General features: G+C 50.6%; 2 protein-coding genes across 2 annotated transcripts in view; one reads left to right on the top strand and one right to left on the bottom strand.

Moving 5' to 3' along the window:
• The window catches only part of LOC144937250 (serine/threonine-protein phosphatase 2A 56 kDa regulatory subunit gamma isoform-like), a 53,218-nt gene extending 36,092 nt beyond the window's left edge, over positions 1–17,126 (top strand). The window contains exons 11-17 of the mRNA XM_078864649.1: positions 255–425; positions 1,844–1,971; positions 3,173–3,274; positions 3,933–4,005; positions 8,824–8,940; positions 10,341–10,480; positions 12,599–17,126. Coding sequence (XP_078720775.1) covers positions 255–425; positions 1,844–1,971; positions 3,173–3,274; positions 3,933–4,005; positions 8,824–8,940; positions 10,341–10,480; positions 12,599–12,626 — 759 coding nt within the window. The 3' untranslated portion in view covers positions 12,627–17,126. The remainder of the gene's footprint in view (positions 1–254; positions 426–1,843; positions 1,972–3,172; positions 3,275–3,932; positions 4,006–8,823; positions 8,941–10,340; positions 10,481–12,598) is intronic.
• LOC144937253 (transcriptional repressor protein YY1-like) overlaps positions 1–18,919 on the bottom strand; it is a 422,669-nt gene that overhangs the window by 178,488 nt on the left and 225,262 nt on the right. The window lies entirely within an intron of this gene.

The following is an 18,919-nucleotide window of genomic DNA, read 5'->3' as shown; positions in this document are numbered from 1 at the left end:
CACCCCTTTCTGTCTCTCTGCTCCTGCCTCTCCCTCTCTTCATTTTTGTCTACCTCTCCAGAATTCTACCCTCTCTGTTTCTCTCCACCTCTGACTTCCGAACTCTCCACTCACCCATTTGTAATATCCCTTCTCCTTTCCCGTATCTCCCCTTCTCTCTCCGTCACTCTCTCCCATCCTCTCGCTAGTCGTGTGTGCTCGCCGTGTGCGTGACCGCGCGATTGCGTGTGCGTGTGCGCGCGTGCGTCTGCGAGGTGGTGATGGCGCTCATGAAGTTCTGGCCCAAGACCCACAGCCCCAAGGAGGTGATGTTTCTCAACGAGCTCGAGGAGATTCTCGACGTCATCGAGCCGGCCGAGTTCGTCAAGGTCATGGAGCCACTCTTCAGGCAGCTCGCCAAGTGCGTGTCCAGCCCCCACTTCCAGGTGAGCGGGCTATGGGCGTGTGTGGGTGTGCGTGCATGCATGGGCGTGTGTGCGTGTCCATGCGTGGGTGTGCGTGTGCAAGCGTGGGTGTGCGTGGGTGTGTGGACTTGCTGATCGATGACTGGTACCAGCCGTGTTAATATCGGCCTCTGTGGAGGAGGCTCGTGAAGAACTTTACTGGGCCGTTGGAGGCAGTCTCCCTCCAACATCAGCGGAGGGCTGAAGAGCGACGCTCACAACGAGTGGAGCGTCAGGTTTCTAAAACACAGCAGGTTGGCACAGTAGGGGGCACCGGTGGTGCATCTGCCAGTCATCTCAGTCATTCAACCCATGGCACCTCGGTTTGTCCCGTGACCTCCTGCCAGCGGGCCTTCGACACCTCACGTGGCCTTAAAGTATGCACAGACCTGGTACAAGCGCCATGGTGATGTGACCGCCACTTAGTAGCGAATGGCGATTTTTGTGAGTGTCTGTGTATGCATGGGTGTGTGCGGGTGGACGCGTGTGTAATCTGTATGTCTGTGTGTGAGTATTTGTAAGTGGCACAGTGGTTAGCGCACTGCTCTACGAATCTAGCGACCCAAATTCGATGTCCGTTCATGGACAACATCGACTCGCCCTTTAAACTAATACCCGGTGTGGTGTGTCAACTTCACTTGGGAGACGAAGGTTGCCGGACGTGGTGTTGGCCACCAACCTCCTCGTGTGCTGTGCCAGCCTTTTATAGGTGGTCACGAACATCACTTGCCTCAACAGTCTAAAAAATAAGCTGTATATGGTGGGGGATCTTTGCTTCATTTGTGTGCATGTGAATCTTCCAGTCATCTCGGTCAACCCATTCCACCTGGGTCTGTTTTGTCACCCGCCAGCGAGCCTTGTTACACTCCACGTGATGGCCGCAAAAGTATACTCGGCTTGGCACAGACGCTGTGGTGACGTCACCACTGTTTAGTGGAGTGAGGCGACTGTTGTTGGCGGTACGGGGGGTGCGTGGGTAGGTCTCTGTCTTCGTGCCTGGTAGCGTGGCACAGGGACACGTGCAGGCGATGCGGGTGTGAAATATTTTTCGTTGGGGCACCATGGTGGCCTGGTATGTAGGAGGTTGTAGTTTCGATCCTGACCCTACCGCCTGTATATTTGGAGTTTGCGTGTTCTCCCCATGGTGGTGTGGATTTTTCCCTCTACATTTAGAAACATATGTTGAGAGTATTTGGCTGCTATACATTTCCACGTGATAAGCCACTTCGTTGGGCTTTCATTTGTGATAGCCAGGTCGCTTCTGAAATAGAGCTATATAGCTCAGTGGGCCTTACCTGGTAAAATGAAAAAAATAGTTTATAGTTTAATCTAAAATATTGGGAAGTGTTCTTCGTGGAGAAACTGAATGAGCCGCCGAGTGTGATGCTGGGCTGTCGCAGGTGGCGGAGCGCGCTCTCTACTACTGGAACAACGAGTACATCATGAGCCTCGTGAGCGACAACGCCGCCAAGATCCTGCCCGTCATGTTCCCGTCGCTCTACCGCAACTCCAAGAGCCACTGGAACAAGTGAGGCAGAGTCCGCCACCGCTGCCGTCACCGTCACCACCCATGCGGGGGGGGGAGGGGGGGTGTCCACGCGCTCATATGCTCGGAGCCCCCGACTCACAAGTTCCAATCTGGCTTGGGGGGGGTTGACTTAACCCAGGGGATCAGCAACCAAAATAACAAGAAGAGCAATTTTTTTTCAAATTCGGTAAAAAAAGCTCAAGAGCCACACTGGGTTCTTAATAAGTAATGATCACGAAGCGGCGCTTGAGAGGCCGCATGTGGCTCCGGAGCCACAGGTTGCCGCCCCTTACTTCGCCTATCGTTCCCATCGGGTCAATAACATGGGCTCACCTCTGTTGAAAGTCCTGAGTGGTTGTTGTAAGAATATGGACCTGTTATAGGAACGTGGAAATTCCACCACTGGCTTAAGACCGTAAATCAGATGAGCGCATCCTGGCCTTCGTTTCACTTTTAAGGTAATTTATCTGTTTGCCCTCATCGCTTATTATTTTGTTAACAACAACCCCTACTCTGATAAACGCTACTTTTTGGTGGCCCCCCATGGTTCAAGGCTGTCAGCAACAGCTTAAGCTGCCCTATAGCATTGGTTCAAGGGACTGCACTGCGCTGATGAGATCCTGTCTCGTTGAGACCACTCTAAGGGAGTATAAATGGTATTAAATGCTAATTTATATACGGGTGTTAATGAGATGCCTTGCTCAGTAAGTTATTAATTTAATTTCTACAACTTACACGTTTAAAATGAAAGTAATCCTCGGTGAATTGTAGGTAATGCAAATGAACAAATGCTGTGAATGGAATACGCTCCTAGCGTCTCTACCTCCCAACGAATCAATTGGCAGTATGAATCGTGCACTCATACTGATTACAGCACTCGTCCACCTCCCAGCAACCCGCTTGCTCACTCATCCAACAACACACTCACCTACTTATTCACTCACCCATTCACTCACTCCCTTACCCAACCATGCACGCATTTTCCCGCTGACTCTGCAACTCGCTTGCCCACCTACTGCACGCACACCCACCACCCACTCGCTCGTACACTCGGCCACTAACCTCGTTGACACTCGCCCATTTACCCCTCCACCCACTCGGTCTTCCACCCAGTCACTCGCTCACCCACTTTACCCGCACACGCACCGTTACCCTCCCACACACTGAAATTGTTGTTTGACCTATGCTCCCTGCGCTGCAGGACCATTCACGGGCTCATCTATAACGCACTGAAGCTCTTCATGGAGATGAACCAGAAGCTCTTTGACGACTGTACACAGCAATACAAGGCAGAGAGGCAGCAGTAAGCAACTCCTGTGTGTGTGTGTGCGTCCACTCGTGTGTGCAAGTCGCGACGACTCGGTGCTACGCATGCTGCATCAACAAACAACTCAACAACACATTCGCCAATAAAACACCGTGGCCTGATAAGGAAACATTTCTAATCAGTGACTATATAGGGTAGTGGCCCTTCACAGCACAACATGTGCTATGAAGTGGGACCGTTGCCCAAATTGTCATCAATTTATTTATCTTTGTCATTTTAAGGCCACAGTGTTATTGACAAATGTTCAGATTTTTTTTTTATTTGTGCTTGTGCACCGCTACCACCGTAGCAGCAGCATAATCTAAATAATTCCATAATCGGAAGGTTGCGAGGTCAAATCCTCGTCAAGGGACTGACACTCGGCACATCGTTTCGGGATCGATGAAACGAGCACAACCAAGTGGGGAAATCGCCAGGGATCGTCCTTCACGGAGACTGTGCCCCACCATGATAATGTGAAATTTGCAGCCCTACCTCGGGGCCTCCTTCAGAGATGAGTGCCACCGCGATGACGAATCTCATGTTGCTGCCGTCACCTGGTTGAGTAATGTCCGTGGCGCCAGGTGGGGTTTGCGTGCAGCCTCGCGTGTGTGTGTGTGTGAGATGTGTGGTTTCAGCCGTCGTCTTTTCACAGGGAAAAACTAAAGTTAAAAGACCGCGATGAGGCGTGGACAAAGATTGAGTCTCTGGCAAAGACAAACCCACAGGTGAGGTCGAACACACTCGCCGGGCAGTGGTGGTCGGCGCTGAAGGCGGTCCAGCAATATGTGGGCTCTATGCCTGTTCCGTCTGTATGGGACGGTGTCTCCCCCACACACGAGCCTATTTTTTCAGGGTACCCCGATTTCCTTCCACATTCCCGGGGGAAAAACATCTTAATATCTAGAGGACTGCAGAGCTTGAGCAGTTGTTTGTACTGGCTCACTAGCTGGCTGCCCTTCCCATTTGTCCAGTTCTTCCCCGTTCCTCTGAGTCGTTCTGTCTTTAAGAGTGAGCAAATACTCTGCGACCTGTTACAAATTGTAATAAGTATTTGTATTAGTGGCATGTGTAACATGCTAGCCTAGCTACGTTTATGACACAAGCTGTACTACCCAGCTTGGCCCGGGACTTGGATCCACCACGCCCGTCCGCCTTTGTGTCCCCAGTGGCGATGTTCACACACCACAAAAGTTACTCGTTTGAGGCTGAGTCGACCTAGGGGAGGCCCAGGACCGGTTGAAATAATCGTCACCGGTTGTGGCCGTGAGCGGGAATCGAACTCGGGTCGCCGTGTTTGTAGCGCGGCGCGCTAACCACGACACTACAATGCGTTACGCTTCCACATGCGCGGGTCACGTGACAGATGTGACGTCACAGCTCACTTGCCGTGCAAAAAATATATGCATTATTGAGCTCCCCCACCCCCCCCAAAAAAAACTGAAGTGTATTTTAATAATTTTTGCATGGTGTACAGCAGGGGTCCTCAAACTTTTTAAACAGGGGGCCAGTTCACTGTCCCTCAGACCGTTGGAGGGCCGGACTATAGTTAAAAAAAACTATGAACAAATTCCTATGCACACTGCATATATCTTATTTTGAAGTGAAGAAACAAAACGGGAACAAATACAATATTTAAAATGAAGAAGAGTAAAGTTAAATCAACAAACTTGCCAGTATTTTAATGGGAACTATGGGCCTGCTTTTGGCTAATGAGATGGTCAATGTCCGGTTCCATATTTGTCACTGCTAGTCGTAACAAATGATGCAAGTGTGCATCCGTTAGTCTAGATCTGGTTGGAGATTTCAAATGTTTCATTCTGGAAAAAGTTTGTTCACAGACATAAGCGCTGCCAAAGATGGTTGCCATTTTCAGTGCATGGTTCCTGAGATGAGGATATGTCTCAGAGGGGAGAAATGCATAGAAATTATGAAGGCTGCTTGACTTGAATGCGTCTTTCAGAGTCACAATTCTGTAGTTCAGCCAGTTCCATTTGGTAAATTGTATCCACATTTTCAATGTCAATAGAAAATGGGTTACGGAAAAGCTGTATGTCCTGTTCATGGAGATGAAGCTCTTTAAATCTAAATTGGAACTCCTTTTGCAATTTTTCCAGTGAATCCACACATGTTTTGTTTGGGAATGCAACCAATGGTTTTTCTGCTAACAGATTTTGAGTTGTGGGGAGATGGCAGAAGTTTTCCTCCTTCACTTGTTTGATGAGGAGGCCTAATTTTACTTCAAATGCTTTGACATGTGATTGCATATCACAGATGAGCGTCCCCTTTCCTTGAAGTTGCACATTGAAACTGTTGAGTAGCTATGTTACATCTGTCAGAAAGGCAAGGTGCCATTTCCATTCTGCATCATTGAGCTCTGGTACTTCTTTGTTTTTTGAAAACAGAAAAGCTGTAATCTGTGGAAGTAAGTCATAGAAACGTTTCAAAACTCTCCCTCGACTCAGCCAACGGACTTCTGTGTGGTACAGAACATCTTCATAGTCAACATTTAGCTCAGACAGAAATTCCTGAAATTGTCTGTGGTTTAGTGCATGAGCTCTAATGAAGTTAACAGAGTCCCACTTCAGTGATTTACTACACAGCGCTTGTTGGTGGATGAGGCAGTGTATGGCTATTGGATGAGAATGGTTATGTTTGTCCATCTCTTGGTTAATGCGAGCAATTACTCCTTTCTTAGACCCCACCATGCTAGGAGCACTATCAGTTGTCACACTGGCTAGTTTAGCCCAGTTCAGCTCCAAACCATTCACAGTTTGGCAAACCTTTTCATAGATATCCTCTCCTGTAGTTGTTCCTTTGATGCTTTGCAGTGCAGCAAGCTCTTCTGTGACTTCGAAATAGTCATTCGTCCCACGAATAAAAATTAGAAGTTGTGCAGAATCACGAACATCATTGCTTTCGTCGAGTGCCAAGGAAAAATAGGAACGTTTATTTGTGGAGTTTTGCAAATGCTGATGGAAATTGTCTCCCATTTCTTCAATCCTCCGTGTAATTGTAGGTCCTGAAAGACTCACTGTACTAAATAAATCGGCCTTCTCTGGACACATCTCTTTGGCAACAGAAAGAAGGCATTCTTTAACAAATCCTCCCTCAACGAATGGTCTGCCAGTGCACACTATTAGCTTGGCAACTTGAAAACGTGCTCGCAGTGATGAAATATTTAGCTGCTTCTGCTTCACAAAAGTATTTTGCTGAGTTGTTAATGTATTTTTCAGTTTTAATATTTTATCTTTTCTCACTTCTCCGACCAAACAATCATATTTATCTTTATGTTGAGTTTCATAGTGTCGACGTAAATTGTATTCTTTGAACACAGACACTATATTCTGGCATATCAGACACACAGCTCTTTCCTTGTATTGCATGAAAAAGTAATCATAATTCCACTGTTTTTTGAATATCCTACACTCCGAGTCAATTTTTCTCTTTCTTGACATCATTGTTTCCTAGGGAGTCAAAATTACTATTAGTAAAATACCAATATATATACAGCGCTACAAAAACAATATACCAGCAATAACTTTGCCCACACAGAGACATACAGACTGCACTGCCCATCAATGCAGTCTGATTGGGGGAACTCCGCTTTTACCCCAGGCTCACACTGGTGCGGGTGCCATTAAAAAGTTAATTACACCTGCAGTTTTGTTCACAGATCGCAGTGCGATCTGCGAACTCGCATAGGAATCTGATCGCATGGGGGAGAAGACCCATGCGATCCGATTCCACTGCAGGAACAAGTAAACCCGTAAAAACAAAGTTTTTCACTATAAATCCTTTATATGCGTGGCGGCTAGAGTTTTCTCGTCCTCTGGCTTGAGATGGCTGCCACCTATGGGTCAGATGATTGTCTGCCAGTATTAAGCAATTGTTAATTAAATATTTAATTTGTTTTCCCTAAACAGTGTAAAATTTTGGGAATTTTTTTTCACGAACATTAATTGTCTCGCACAACGAGTCTGTGTGGAAAATGTCAGCTCGATTGGATCACGGGAAGTGGGTTAAAAAACGACCGAAAAATTTGCACGGTCGTAAGCAAGCAAGCACGCAAGCAAGCAAGCGAACTTAATATAAAGGATTTAAAAAAGAAGGCACATGTGCCTTTTTTCTTCCGAATCTAATGCAAGTTCAGCCATACAAGCATATGGCTGAACTCGCACTGCTCAGAGATCACAACATTATGAACCGGGGCTTACACAACATACAACATATAACCTCATATAATTGAATAGCAATCAGAATATAAATGCACTTACTGTCATTTAAATTGGGTTTCCTACTCCTCGGCTGTCTGTCACTGACCAGCACGGGAAAACAGCAGGCAGCTCCTCCAGAGATGAGAGATCACTCTGTTATTACCCCTCTATCATTTACTCAGCACACGGGAATATCACTGGGAGTGGAGCCGAGGGGCAAGTGAGGGAGCTGAGGGAGGGAGAGCCAGTCAAGCGCAGCCAGGGGAGGGCTGGCAGCCTTAGGCCTGGGGGGCAAGTCCAGTCAATTGGCCCATTGAACCATTCACCAGCGCAGCCCAATGAGTGCCCACCGCCGCAGCTCAATTATTGCTCACCAGCGCAGCCAAATCAGTGCTCGCCACGGCAGCCCAATCAGTGCCCACCACCGCAGCCCAATGAGTGCTCACCAGCGCAGCCCAATGAGTGCTCACCAGCGCAGCCCAATTAGTGCTCACCAGCGCAGCCCAATTAGTGCTCACAAGCGCAGCCCAATTAGTGACCATGGGCCGGATAAATGCCCTCGGTGGGCCGCATGTGGCCCGCGGGCCGTAGTTTGAGGACCCCTGGTGTACAGTCTGGAAAGTACCCACATGGCAAATGTCAAGTTTGTTGCATGTCAGGAAGTACGCTAAACATTTTGAACAGACACACATATTCACAACTTTGCCTTTTACATATATATGGAGATCAGGCACGGGAGGGAGGATTAAAGCAAGGCTTACACAAGCAACACATTAACTAGGCAGGTGGCATGCTCGATGCAAAGGTCCCACTCCAGCTACAAAGGTAACCCGCCAACTTTGTTCCAACATTCCATTCGTGCCCTTGGCATCGCGTCGCAAGACGAAGGCATTTCCACGTTAAACTCTCGTAGCCAGCGGCGTGATCTCACACCGTGTCGGGGACAGCCCCCAGCAAACGACATCGCAGAACTGCGACTGACGTCACTTCAGTTGACTTCTCATTCACCCCGGTTGGTGCCTCACTTTTGCGTGCCCCCCACAAAGATAGCCGACTGCAAGAAGATCAAACGAAACAACATTTTAAAGACCAAGTGGAATGCGGTGGTTAATTGGTGACCGGGCTGAGACCACCAACTCCTCTGGACCTGAGAACGCGATATAGCCGCGGGCGCCTTCCCCGGGTGGAACCCAGCATCTGCTCGGATGCAGCGTTAGCCGCTTGAGCCGCCCGACCACCTCTAATCTTGCTACGATTAAAACTCTCTTCGCTCGCTGACGAACTCTCCCGCCCTGTTCCTCTCGTTGCCTGCGGCGACCGCTCGTTCAGTACCAGACGCGCCTGCAGCAGGACCTGAACGGCGCCGTGGTCTCCATGGAGACGGACACGCCCTCCGCCGAGGACATCATCCAGCTCAAGAAGTCGATGGAGACGGAGGCCATGCAGGTGCGCACAGACTCGCATGCACTAACTCGCACGCACGCACAAGTTCGACAGATCCCCCATTTAGCCCTCAGTCTGTTGGGACCAGGGACGGTGCACAAGGGAATGGGGTGGCTGGCACCACACAGTGCCGAAGTTTACAACCTGCACTAGGTACTCGTTTGATTACGAGTCATCTTCGGGGAGGCCCAGAACCGATTTAAATATTCATCATTGATGTTGCCTGTGAGCATTCATCTTAAGTAGTCGGGTCCGTAGCACAGTGTGGTACAACCACTACACTACTGCCTCCCAGAAGATTGTACATGCACACAACAACAACCACCAATCTTCACCACTGAGCAACGGTAAAGTCACTGGAGCACTTGTGGCAGGCGAGGTGCACTGTGAGGCCACGTGAAAGCGTTGTTATTGGAAAATAACAGCTGCCTGGGCATGCGGTGGTCGGGCATGTAAGCTATGTGTCACAATCAAGGCAACTTGCCTGCCACAGGATCTGTGAGCTGCTTACCAGAGGTGTGGACTCGAGTCATGTGACTTGGACTCGAGTCAGACTCGAGTCATGAATTTGATGACTTGCGACTCGACTTGGACTTGCATAACAATGACTTTGTCCCACCTATGAGATGTGGACTCGAGTCATGTGACTTGGACTCGAGTCAGACTCGAGTCATGAATTTGATGACTTGCGACTCGACTTGGACTTGCATAACAATGACTTTGTCCCACCTCTGCTGCTTACACAATGCAGGATTGAGCACAGGCAGGCCAGCCTGAATGTTCAGATTGCAAGTCGACAGATGAAATGCTTAACGATGATGGCGGTGTGAGTTCTTGCTCCGTGGATGTTAAGAATTTGGCCACGATGAGAGCCTTTGAAGTGGATTTACAAACTCGCTGAAGCAGTTGTCCTCATCTGCTGTCCGTGTGCCGAGTGCTTGCAGACCATTAGCTCAAAGGCTCCACTTGTACGCATGTGTAGCGGTGATGTTTATACACGTGAACCCACACGTGCGCATGCCGACAATCGAAGCACTGTTGGAAAATAAATTGATGCTTATGGCGGCGTTGGCTATGGCATTTCTGGTAACAGTGGCTGGCTGATACTGTAGTAAGGTAACGCACATGAAAATCATGCTGCTGCTGATGATGATTGTGTTGATGACTCTATGTATGACGTGGTTGGTTGATGGTGACACCAACGATGCTGGCAATACCGCAGAAACATAACGACGCACGTAACGCTGACGGCCGTGCTCGTCACGGCGATGACGACGTTGGTGATGATTTTATTTCTGGCGTCGCCGACGACTGAGAGCACCTCGAAGCAGCGTCGCGACAATTCACACGTTGCTCCTCCCGTGCGTGCCTCCTCCCTTCTCCCGCCGCCACCGCCATCACAGTGCGTGCAGCAGCCCAAGCCCGAGGTGAAGAAGGTTCTCCTGCGCCGCAAGTCGGAGCTGCCCCAGGACGTGTACACGATGAAGGCGCTGGAGGCGCACCGGCGGGCTGAGGAGTACCTCTCCACCTCGCCCGAGACCATGTGAGGGGCGCACGGCGGGGGGGGGGGGGTACGCTAGAGTAGGGGGAGGGGTTGGCGGAGGGAGGGTGGGGAGTTTGGGGGTCGACGGGGGGGGGGGAGGAAGTATGTTCGGATGCAAGGAATTCAGAATGAGGATATTTATCCTGGAGGAATCCGATGAGCTATAAAATTATTTATTTTTACAGATGTCAAATAGGGGCGGGTAAGAACGTGACAACAACAAGCAGTACAAAAACACGGTAGTGTCGTGGGGGCAGGGAAGGGAGCATTAAAACAAGGGGTGGCCAGTTTTAGTTATGCGCGCAATTAACGGCCACAGTAGTCCCTCGTTACGTGCGATGGATACGTTCTGGAGATGCTCGTGAATGAGTTACCTGAAATAAATAAACTATGAAATAGATCAAAATTATTATCACACAAAAAAGTTTGTTATAAATATGAAGTAAATAAAATAAATATTAAAGTATTGAATCATAATTTATTAATTAACTTACCCCATCATCACTTAATCTGATTACTTTCTCACATCACATTCTCTCTCATCACTTTCTTTGAATGCAGTCGAAGCGATTTGCTGATAGGCACAATCGTGGATGGCATGTTTGCGACTAACGAGGGAATTCTGTACAAATAACGGTGACGAGTGTGGCATGGGCGATCAAGGTGGGGATCATTTGATCCGTTGTCTGTAGAGGAAGATGCAGCCCGACTCAGGGCGGCTGTTGTTTTGAACGTGCGCGTGTCAAGGCTGCGCTTGTGGCCAAGCCACCTGGCATGCTCCCAGTCCCATCGGATGCCGGAAGCCATGCGAGGTTGAGCATCAATAGTTCTTGGCAGGGACAGTCTCAACACGCACGAAGCGGGTTGTCTGGGCTCGTCGTGCAACATGCCGGGCAGCAGAGGGCGGCAGTGCAGCAAAGTCGGTCTTCGTTTTGTAACCCCCCCCCCCCCTTGCTTACCAGCAAGACTACGGTCAAGTATCCGCCACGATCCACACAGCACGTGGAGGTCCTCGCCCAGCAGTGCATTGACCAAGGGCTGTACGTGTTACCAAGGGCCTGCGCCCTGGGCTGTCCGACACGATTCTGAAATTTTGCAAATGAGAATATTGAACTGAAATTGGCACAGCCGCGCGTCGGGGCTCACCACTGCCTGTCTGCTGCTGTCGTTGTGCTCTGCTGTGGTTCCTCTTAGCGCCAGGCACTGTAGAGAGCCAAGTGGCTCGGCCAATGAGTGAATGGCTCGCAATTGGAAGGTTTGCGAGTTCATATCCTGGTCTGGCATCGACTCGGTGCATCATCTCTACGAGGGCTGATAAAATAGTACCACTTTCGTGGGAAGTCAATCGTGGTTTTCTGACAAATGGATTTGGCCCCGCCTTAAGACTGTGGAATGCCCACTACTGCCACAGGGCTGTAAATAGATCCGTACCACCTCCATCGTCATTTCAGCAGAAAATCGCTTTGCGTTGAGTCGTGCCCACCATTAATTTCAGTTAATTTCATTGCTAATTATATTTTCTGGGTGACAGCTCCTTGATAGATCTATATCAATGGTCTCATTTGCAAGGAAACTCTGTGCAACAGGATGCCACGGTGGTGAGATGTTGACTACCTCGCCTGGTATACAGGAGGTCGTGGTTTCGATCCCGACCCTGACACCTGCTGTGTGTTTGGAGTTTGCGTGTCTCTCTCTCTCCCCGTCGTCGCGTGGATTTTTCTCCGAGTCCTCAGATTTTTCCCTCCACATTCAGAATCAACATCATACGTTTAGAGGTTTTTGGCTGCTCTACATTTCCATGCAATGCTCCACTTCATTGAACTATCAATTGTGGCCAGGTCGCTTCTGAGAAGCTACATAGCTCAGTGGGCCTTACCTGCTAAAATAAAATTAGTTTAGTTTCTAAGTTTTTTACAGTACCGTACAGGGAAACGTATCGTCCCTTCCACGTACACCTAACTCGGCTTTGCGTCAGAGGTCATCTGACACACATGTGAAGCTTCTTGAATGAGAAGGCCAGGCTGGTGAGGCGACCAAACACTTGCGTCGCTGCCTTGATCCCGCTTTGTTGAAAGAGTGCCGACTAACCGTGCAATTCTCTTCTTGTGTCATCGACAGAGCCTCAGCCCTTGGACACACTGCCTAGGCACGCGCACACCTGCAAGATAAGAGCTGGCCGCTGGTGCGTTGCGTCTGCCCCAAATGGTTACTTTGGTTTCTGCAGCCGGTTTTTAGTTTTCCTCCCAAATGATTTGCGTGATTCGGCTTTTGACACCGCACACACCGGCAGCGGCGGCGGCAGGGGCGACGATGCCGGTCTCTTCCGCGCCCCGCTTTCACAGTGGGACCTGGCTTCCGAGCTGCGATATTTTTCCCGTGAAAAATTCACTTAGACTCGACCGTGAGAAGTCCACGACGGCCGGCGGGAACGCGCTCTAGCGCACGCCGTCCCTCCGCGGTGTCATCGTCGCGTCGCGAAATCGCTGCCTCGGACCCCCCCCCACCACCCTTTGTGCAGAGATGGTGAATCTCTCGACATGGTCTCACCCTGGTTGATATAGAACGTCTCCTTCATTTGTTCACTGCTATTTTGATCAACTCTGTTTTTGGTGGACTGTGACTTAATGTGCGATCGTCGACAAAGCCTGGACTTGAAATTTTACACGATGAATGCCTCTTGCTGTCACCGTGCAACTCTCTCACGAATTCGCTCTAAAATCGGAGAAATCTCCAATCTCCGTATCACCAGAGAGGAAATGAAGGTGATGCATAACTCTAACCCGGCAACAGCAGCCGCTCGGAGGGGGGGTTGGTGGATCACGCAGGGATTGGAGCCCTCGCGACAATGGTCGTGATGAGACGCTGCATGCGGGGCAGCAAAAGGCGTTACCTGTTTGGTAGGCAGTACAGCAAGTAGGCGTGCAGCAGGCTGTCTGTGCTGCTGCAGTGAGAGGTTTTCTCCCCTCGTGGGCGGCGTTCCTCAGGCTACACGCACACAAAGTGAAATCCACGACACGAATTGGCCACACGACCCAAGCGGTGGGGCATTGCCCTGCAAATATTTCAAAGTGCTGAATGGAATTTTCCAATGTTCATATGCAAGGAAAAGCCTACGGCTTGCAAACTGATGCGGCTTGCAAACTGAAAAAAGCAAACGCATCGGGACTGCATAAATACGTTGATTTAAAAGTGCAGCGGGGGCCACTTGTGTGACGTGTTCTGCACGTCTGCGTCACCTGTTGCGATCCGACGGAGCTCTCCCTGTGGTTCCGGGTTACGGTTTCACATCGACCAATGGGGTCCGGCCGTGTTTTCTGTCGGAGACAAAACGGGGCGAGAGTGGCGGCGCACACGAGGCTTCGGCTGCGAACGCTGCGTTCAATTTTAACGTCGCAAAACTCGGAGAGTCTCTGGCTCCCTAATTACCGTCGGGCTTGGTGTTGATTCCCGGCACTCGTGGAGCAAGTCCGGGGCGCCTGCAGGATGCTCGTCTAACGTACGAGGCCTACAAAGCCAGATGAAGGCAGCCTCAAGATGCATCTGGGCTCGGTGCTGGTGCCTGTTGGCCTGCCTTCTCCCCCTGCCTCACTCGCCAAGTGCCACTCTTGTTTTGTCTCCGACAAAAGTGACGGTGGATTGGATCGCGCTCGGCCTGCGAGTTGAAGTGCGCCGACGTTTGCTCTTCGCCGACGTTTGCTCTTCGCAGCCGGGCCACGGTTGTGACGAGGTCGTGTGTCATCTGGTAAACTTCACCCCCCACTCCCCCCCCCGTGTTCCCGTGTTAATACAGCGCAGTTGCACTCGACAAGGTGAAGTATAAAGGAAAGGTATATGGTAACAATAATGTATTATAAACAATGTTATAAACAATGTTAGCCGTGTAAGATAGGCTCTTGGAAGACGCTGCGGGCTAGGGCGTGTCGTGGACTGTGTTGTTCTGCATCGAGACGTTCGGCCGCTGTCCGTATGGGAATCTTAAAAATGGATTAAAAACACAAACAAACAAAATAATGTTTTGCCATGTGCCTCCGACACCAAAAGCACAATTGGTATATAATCGATGAAACAATGTTTTGTGGGACAATGAAACAAATATAGTAATAACTTAATAAACGTGGAACTAAATTCTCTACTTGACTGTAACCACTGCATCCGAGCCGGCCCGCACACCTGTCCCCTCCTAGGTGAGCCATTCCCTGGGCCCCACGCTGCCTCCACCACCCACGAGGTGGTCCCCCCCCCCACCCCTGGAACGTCGCGTGGGAAGTGTTTCGTCTCCATGGCTCCCACACGAGCAACGCAGGTGTGGACCGTGCTCTCTCTGAGCGAACCTGAGCCAGCGGTGGGAATTCCGCGTTGCCGCGGCGGAGGCCGAGTCTCTCCACACGATGACCACTCGCGTCTTCCCGCAGAGTGGGGCTCGCCCAATTGTTGACGTCTGAAGACGCGACGGGCCGAGTCGGCTTTTCGCTGGGACTTGAACTCCCGATCGGTACGGAGAGCATTCTAACCCCGGTGCCAGGCGGCCAGGTACACTCCCATCGCCGCATTGATCCGATTCCCTCCCCGCTATCCCCCCGCACCACGGGGGGGGGGGGGGGTGCTTTGTAGCCCTGCATCAATCTGCCCCACGTCCACTTGTGGACTTCAGTCTTGATGTCTGCACATCCACGTAAGTGCGAGCGCGTGAGTGTGCACGTGAGTGAGCGTGAGTGAGCGCGTGAGTGTGCATTGTCGACGTTGGCCGATGCACTTTGGCACGAGGAGCGATGGTGCAGTGAATCGCCCACGGTGGGCCCGGGTTCAATCCCCGACCATAATGGGCAACGCCGCCTGCAAATGGCATCTTGAACGCGATTTGGGCCTCCCCCCTAGGTCGACTCGGCCTGGTGAGTTTTTTTTCCCGGTGCCGTGCTTGAACAGCCCGGCATTGGAGAGACGAAAGGTGGATGGCACTGGACCTGGCCGCACCGCCGATGTGTGTGGTGTGCGCTGTCCTTAAGAGGTTCTCGCTTAACAGCACTACTCGCTGTACAGGCTGTGTGGGAAAAGGGTGCCTATTTTGGTGTTGCCATGTGGTTACAAAGCGAGCGCATCGTGCCGCAGTCTGGGCAACCTGGGTCCAATTCCAGGTCTACGTCGCGCTCCGTCTGCAAGTGGTCACCGAGCCTGGCCTGGGTCTGCAACGAGGTGGATCCGGCCTAGAAGAAGTAGCGCCGGTGATGGTGGTGGTGGTGGTGGTCAAAGGCAGCCAGGCCGTGTGTGATTCTGGCCTCGCCATGCTCCTCGTGCGGGGAGTGAGCTTCACGAGGTGCTCGCTGAACAGCACTTGCCTCCCCGGCATCGTGTCAGGCTGAACAAGGGGATATTCTTCTGTTGGTCGGCTACTTTAAAATGTTCTTTGAAATGAGCGCCCATTCCTGCACTGGTAATTTCCAAGCCCTTGCTCAACATGCCTACTAAATTTCACTCGCATGTAAAGTGACGATGTTAACTTCCTCGCCCGGTGTTCAGGAGGTCGTGGGTTCGATCCCGACCCTTGACGCCTGTATTATTTAGAGTTTGCATCTTCTGCCCATGGTCGCGTAGATCTTTCCCTGGGTCCCTCCGGTTTTCCCCTCCACATTTAGAAACACGCATTTAGAGTATTTGGCTGCTATTAATTTCCCCCGATAAGCCACTTCGTTGGGCTCTCATTTGTGATAGGTCTCTTCTGAAGAAGAGCTCCATCGCTCAGTGGGCCTTACCTGGTAAAATACAATGTTTGGTTTAGAAAGCTTAGAAAATTCCTCGAGCCATATATCAGGTTGTGGCTCCTATTCCATAGAACTTGAGCTGCAAACTCTTCAGCCAGCCACCTCTCCCATATCTTTACTTCAGAGGGGAGAGGCGGCTGCTGAGTATGCGGCTCTTGCCGTGTGGATAAACCTCGCCCTCCGTGCGTTCGAAGCTTAGGTGAGGAAGGGGAAAAACAAAACGAGCATAATTTTATTTCAACCGATTGAATCTGTGCAACTTCCACATCTTCCCGGTGAATAATCACCCTGATCTATACAAATGACGGCGTGAAAGTTGTTATTGAGGTAGTTACTGAAGTAAATGAGGCAAAAAGTGCCCGAATTTGGTGGCGTTGACGGTGGCTGATTCTCACTGGTTTCGCTCATCTCGTGACCACGTCAATCATTCCATCGCCATCATTTACATCGTCATTTCCCGTGACATTTACAACGGTGGGACAGATTGCACAAGACACGGGGCACTTGCTATCACTGCCCTCGTCAAGAGATGCGCAATTTGTGGTTAATTGTAGGGCATGGAAATCCGCTGCGCACACCCAAACGCCGCTGCCATGGTTACGGGTAGATTATTTTGCGAGTGTGTGGGAAAAGGTGTCGTAGGGGCGTGGACTGTCACCGTGGGCTGCTGTGAACCAATCGGCTCTCAAGAGCGAACGATCCCGAGCGTTCAGATTGAGAAAAACGATGGGAATAATAATAATTGTATTTTTACCCTTTTATCTGGCAACAAAACTGACACCTTTTTTACAAAGAGTCATGTTTGCAATGACCACAATACCTGCGGTCGGAATGCAAACAAAAAACACAACTCTGATAATGTATTCTTAGGTTTTTTTTCGGTAAAGTCACGTAGATAAAACATTAAAATTAATGAAAGTAAAATAAAATAAAAATCACGACGTTTCGGAGGCAACACAAGTCTCCGTCATCAGGTGGGACCGTCACAGCCGAATTAGCTGCATCAAGTGAGGCAATGATTCAAGAAGTAATCCCTTATAAGCAAGTTGAAGGGGGGAGGAGAGGGGGGGGGGGCTCATCAGAATGTGGTAGCCAATGAATGGAACGTATCGGGAGGGAGGGGGGCGGGGCTCACCGCCCCCCTCCCTCCCGATACGTTCCATTCATTGGCTACCACATTCTGATGAGCTCCGCCCACATTCTGATGAGCTCCGCCCCCCTCTCCTCCCCCCTCAACTTGCTTTTAAGGGATTACATCTTGAATCCTTGCCTCACTTGATGCAGCAAATCTGGCTGTGATGGTCCCACCTGATGACGGAGATTTGTGTTGCCTCCGAAACGTCGTGATTTTTATTTTATTTTACTTTCATTAATTTTAATGTTTTACCTACGTGACTTTACCGAAAAAAAAAACCTAAGAATATGAATCCTTGCAGTCACGAAAGCTTCAAATCTAGAATCTGATAATGTATGCACTGTCCTTGAAATTGATTGGTCCACGCCCGAGACAGCTTTTCTTAGAGCCTAGTCTCACATGGTGTTGGACCAGATGACGGCAAAAAAAAAGGTGTCAGTTTTGTTGCCAGATAAAAGGGTAAAAAAACAATGATCATATTTTGCTACTGGCAAAGGAGGTTCCAATGGTCAAAACGATGTTGTTGGTTTCTGTTGCTGGGTGTTAATTGGTGTGACGGTCGTTGGCGACTGGGTGGCTCTGCGCGGACCATCACGGCCGTGGCGCAGCAGGGAGCCAGCGCCACCGCCCGTGATGTCAACCGGGTTCCCAGGTGCCGCGGGTTCCGCCTCGTCACCTCATCGTCGCCCAGTTCTACCTCTCGCCGTGGTCCGTCCCTGCTCGGAGAATCCCATTGCACGCGTGCACGCGATGGGGTTGATGTGCCGTGACCCGTTCGTTCCGAGCGGAGGAGGGCAGACAGGCAGGCTCTCAGGCAGGCTGGCAGGCTCACAGGCAGACAGGCTCACAGGCAGGCTGGCAGGCTCACAGGCAGGCAGGCTCGCCGCCTCGTGTCGAGTCAGAGAGGCCAGCCCAAGTGACACGGGCTGTGTTACGCAAGCGCCGTCTACAACTCGTCTTATCCACTCGGTCTCCGATGTCGCACGGTTGGCTACGTACGCAGCTAAAGAAGTTTAACGTGCATCGATATAATCACTCTGGTCTCTGTGTATGAAATAGGGGACATTGCCCTAAACGACGTCGCCTGTTGTATATGTGTCATGAAGGCCACAGTGGGTTTAACGGCGAATGTGTTCACGTTTGGTTGTTGGCACATTTAGCTTCGACTGCTGCAGCGGCTGCTGCAGTGGCTGTGTCGCAGTCTTCCAGGGCCGTGCCTCTCGGCTGTGGCGAGGCTCCTCCGCTGGTGGCGTGGATTCCGTTCACGATTCCGTTCACGATGCCGCTGTGCCTCGTGGCCTCGCTGCTGTTGCAGCAGCAGCAGCAGCGCAATTGTGGGGACGATTTGGCGGTGACGTTTCTCACGAATCGCAACGGAGCCGTGTGCGGTGAAGGCGTCCTCGCGATGCTCGCTGCTACGGCGACTCTCGTCCCCCTGGTCCCGAGTCCTGCCCCAAGGCAGCCCCTCGTTTAGCCTCGGTGCTGAGACGATTCTGTGTGTGTGTACTACATACGTGTGTGTGTGTACGTGTGTGTGTACGTGATCAT

This window comes from Lampetra fluviatilis, chromosome 18 (assembly GCF_964198595.1).
Source record: "Lampetra fluviatilis chromosome 18, kcLamFluv1.1, whole genome shotgun sequence".
Lineage (NCBI taxonomy): Eukaryota > Metazoa > Chordata > Hyperoartia > Petromyzontiformes > Petromyzontidae > Lampetra > Lampetra fluviatilis.
The sequence above is the reverse complement of the archived record's forward strand: the minus strand, read 5'-3'. Positions and strand labels throughout refer to the sequence as shown.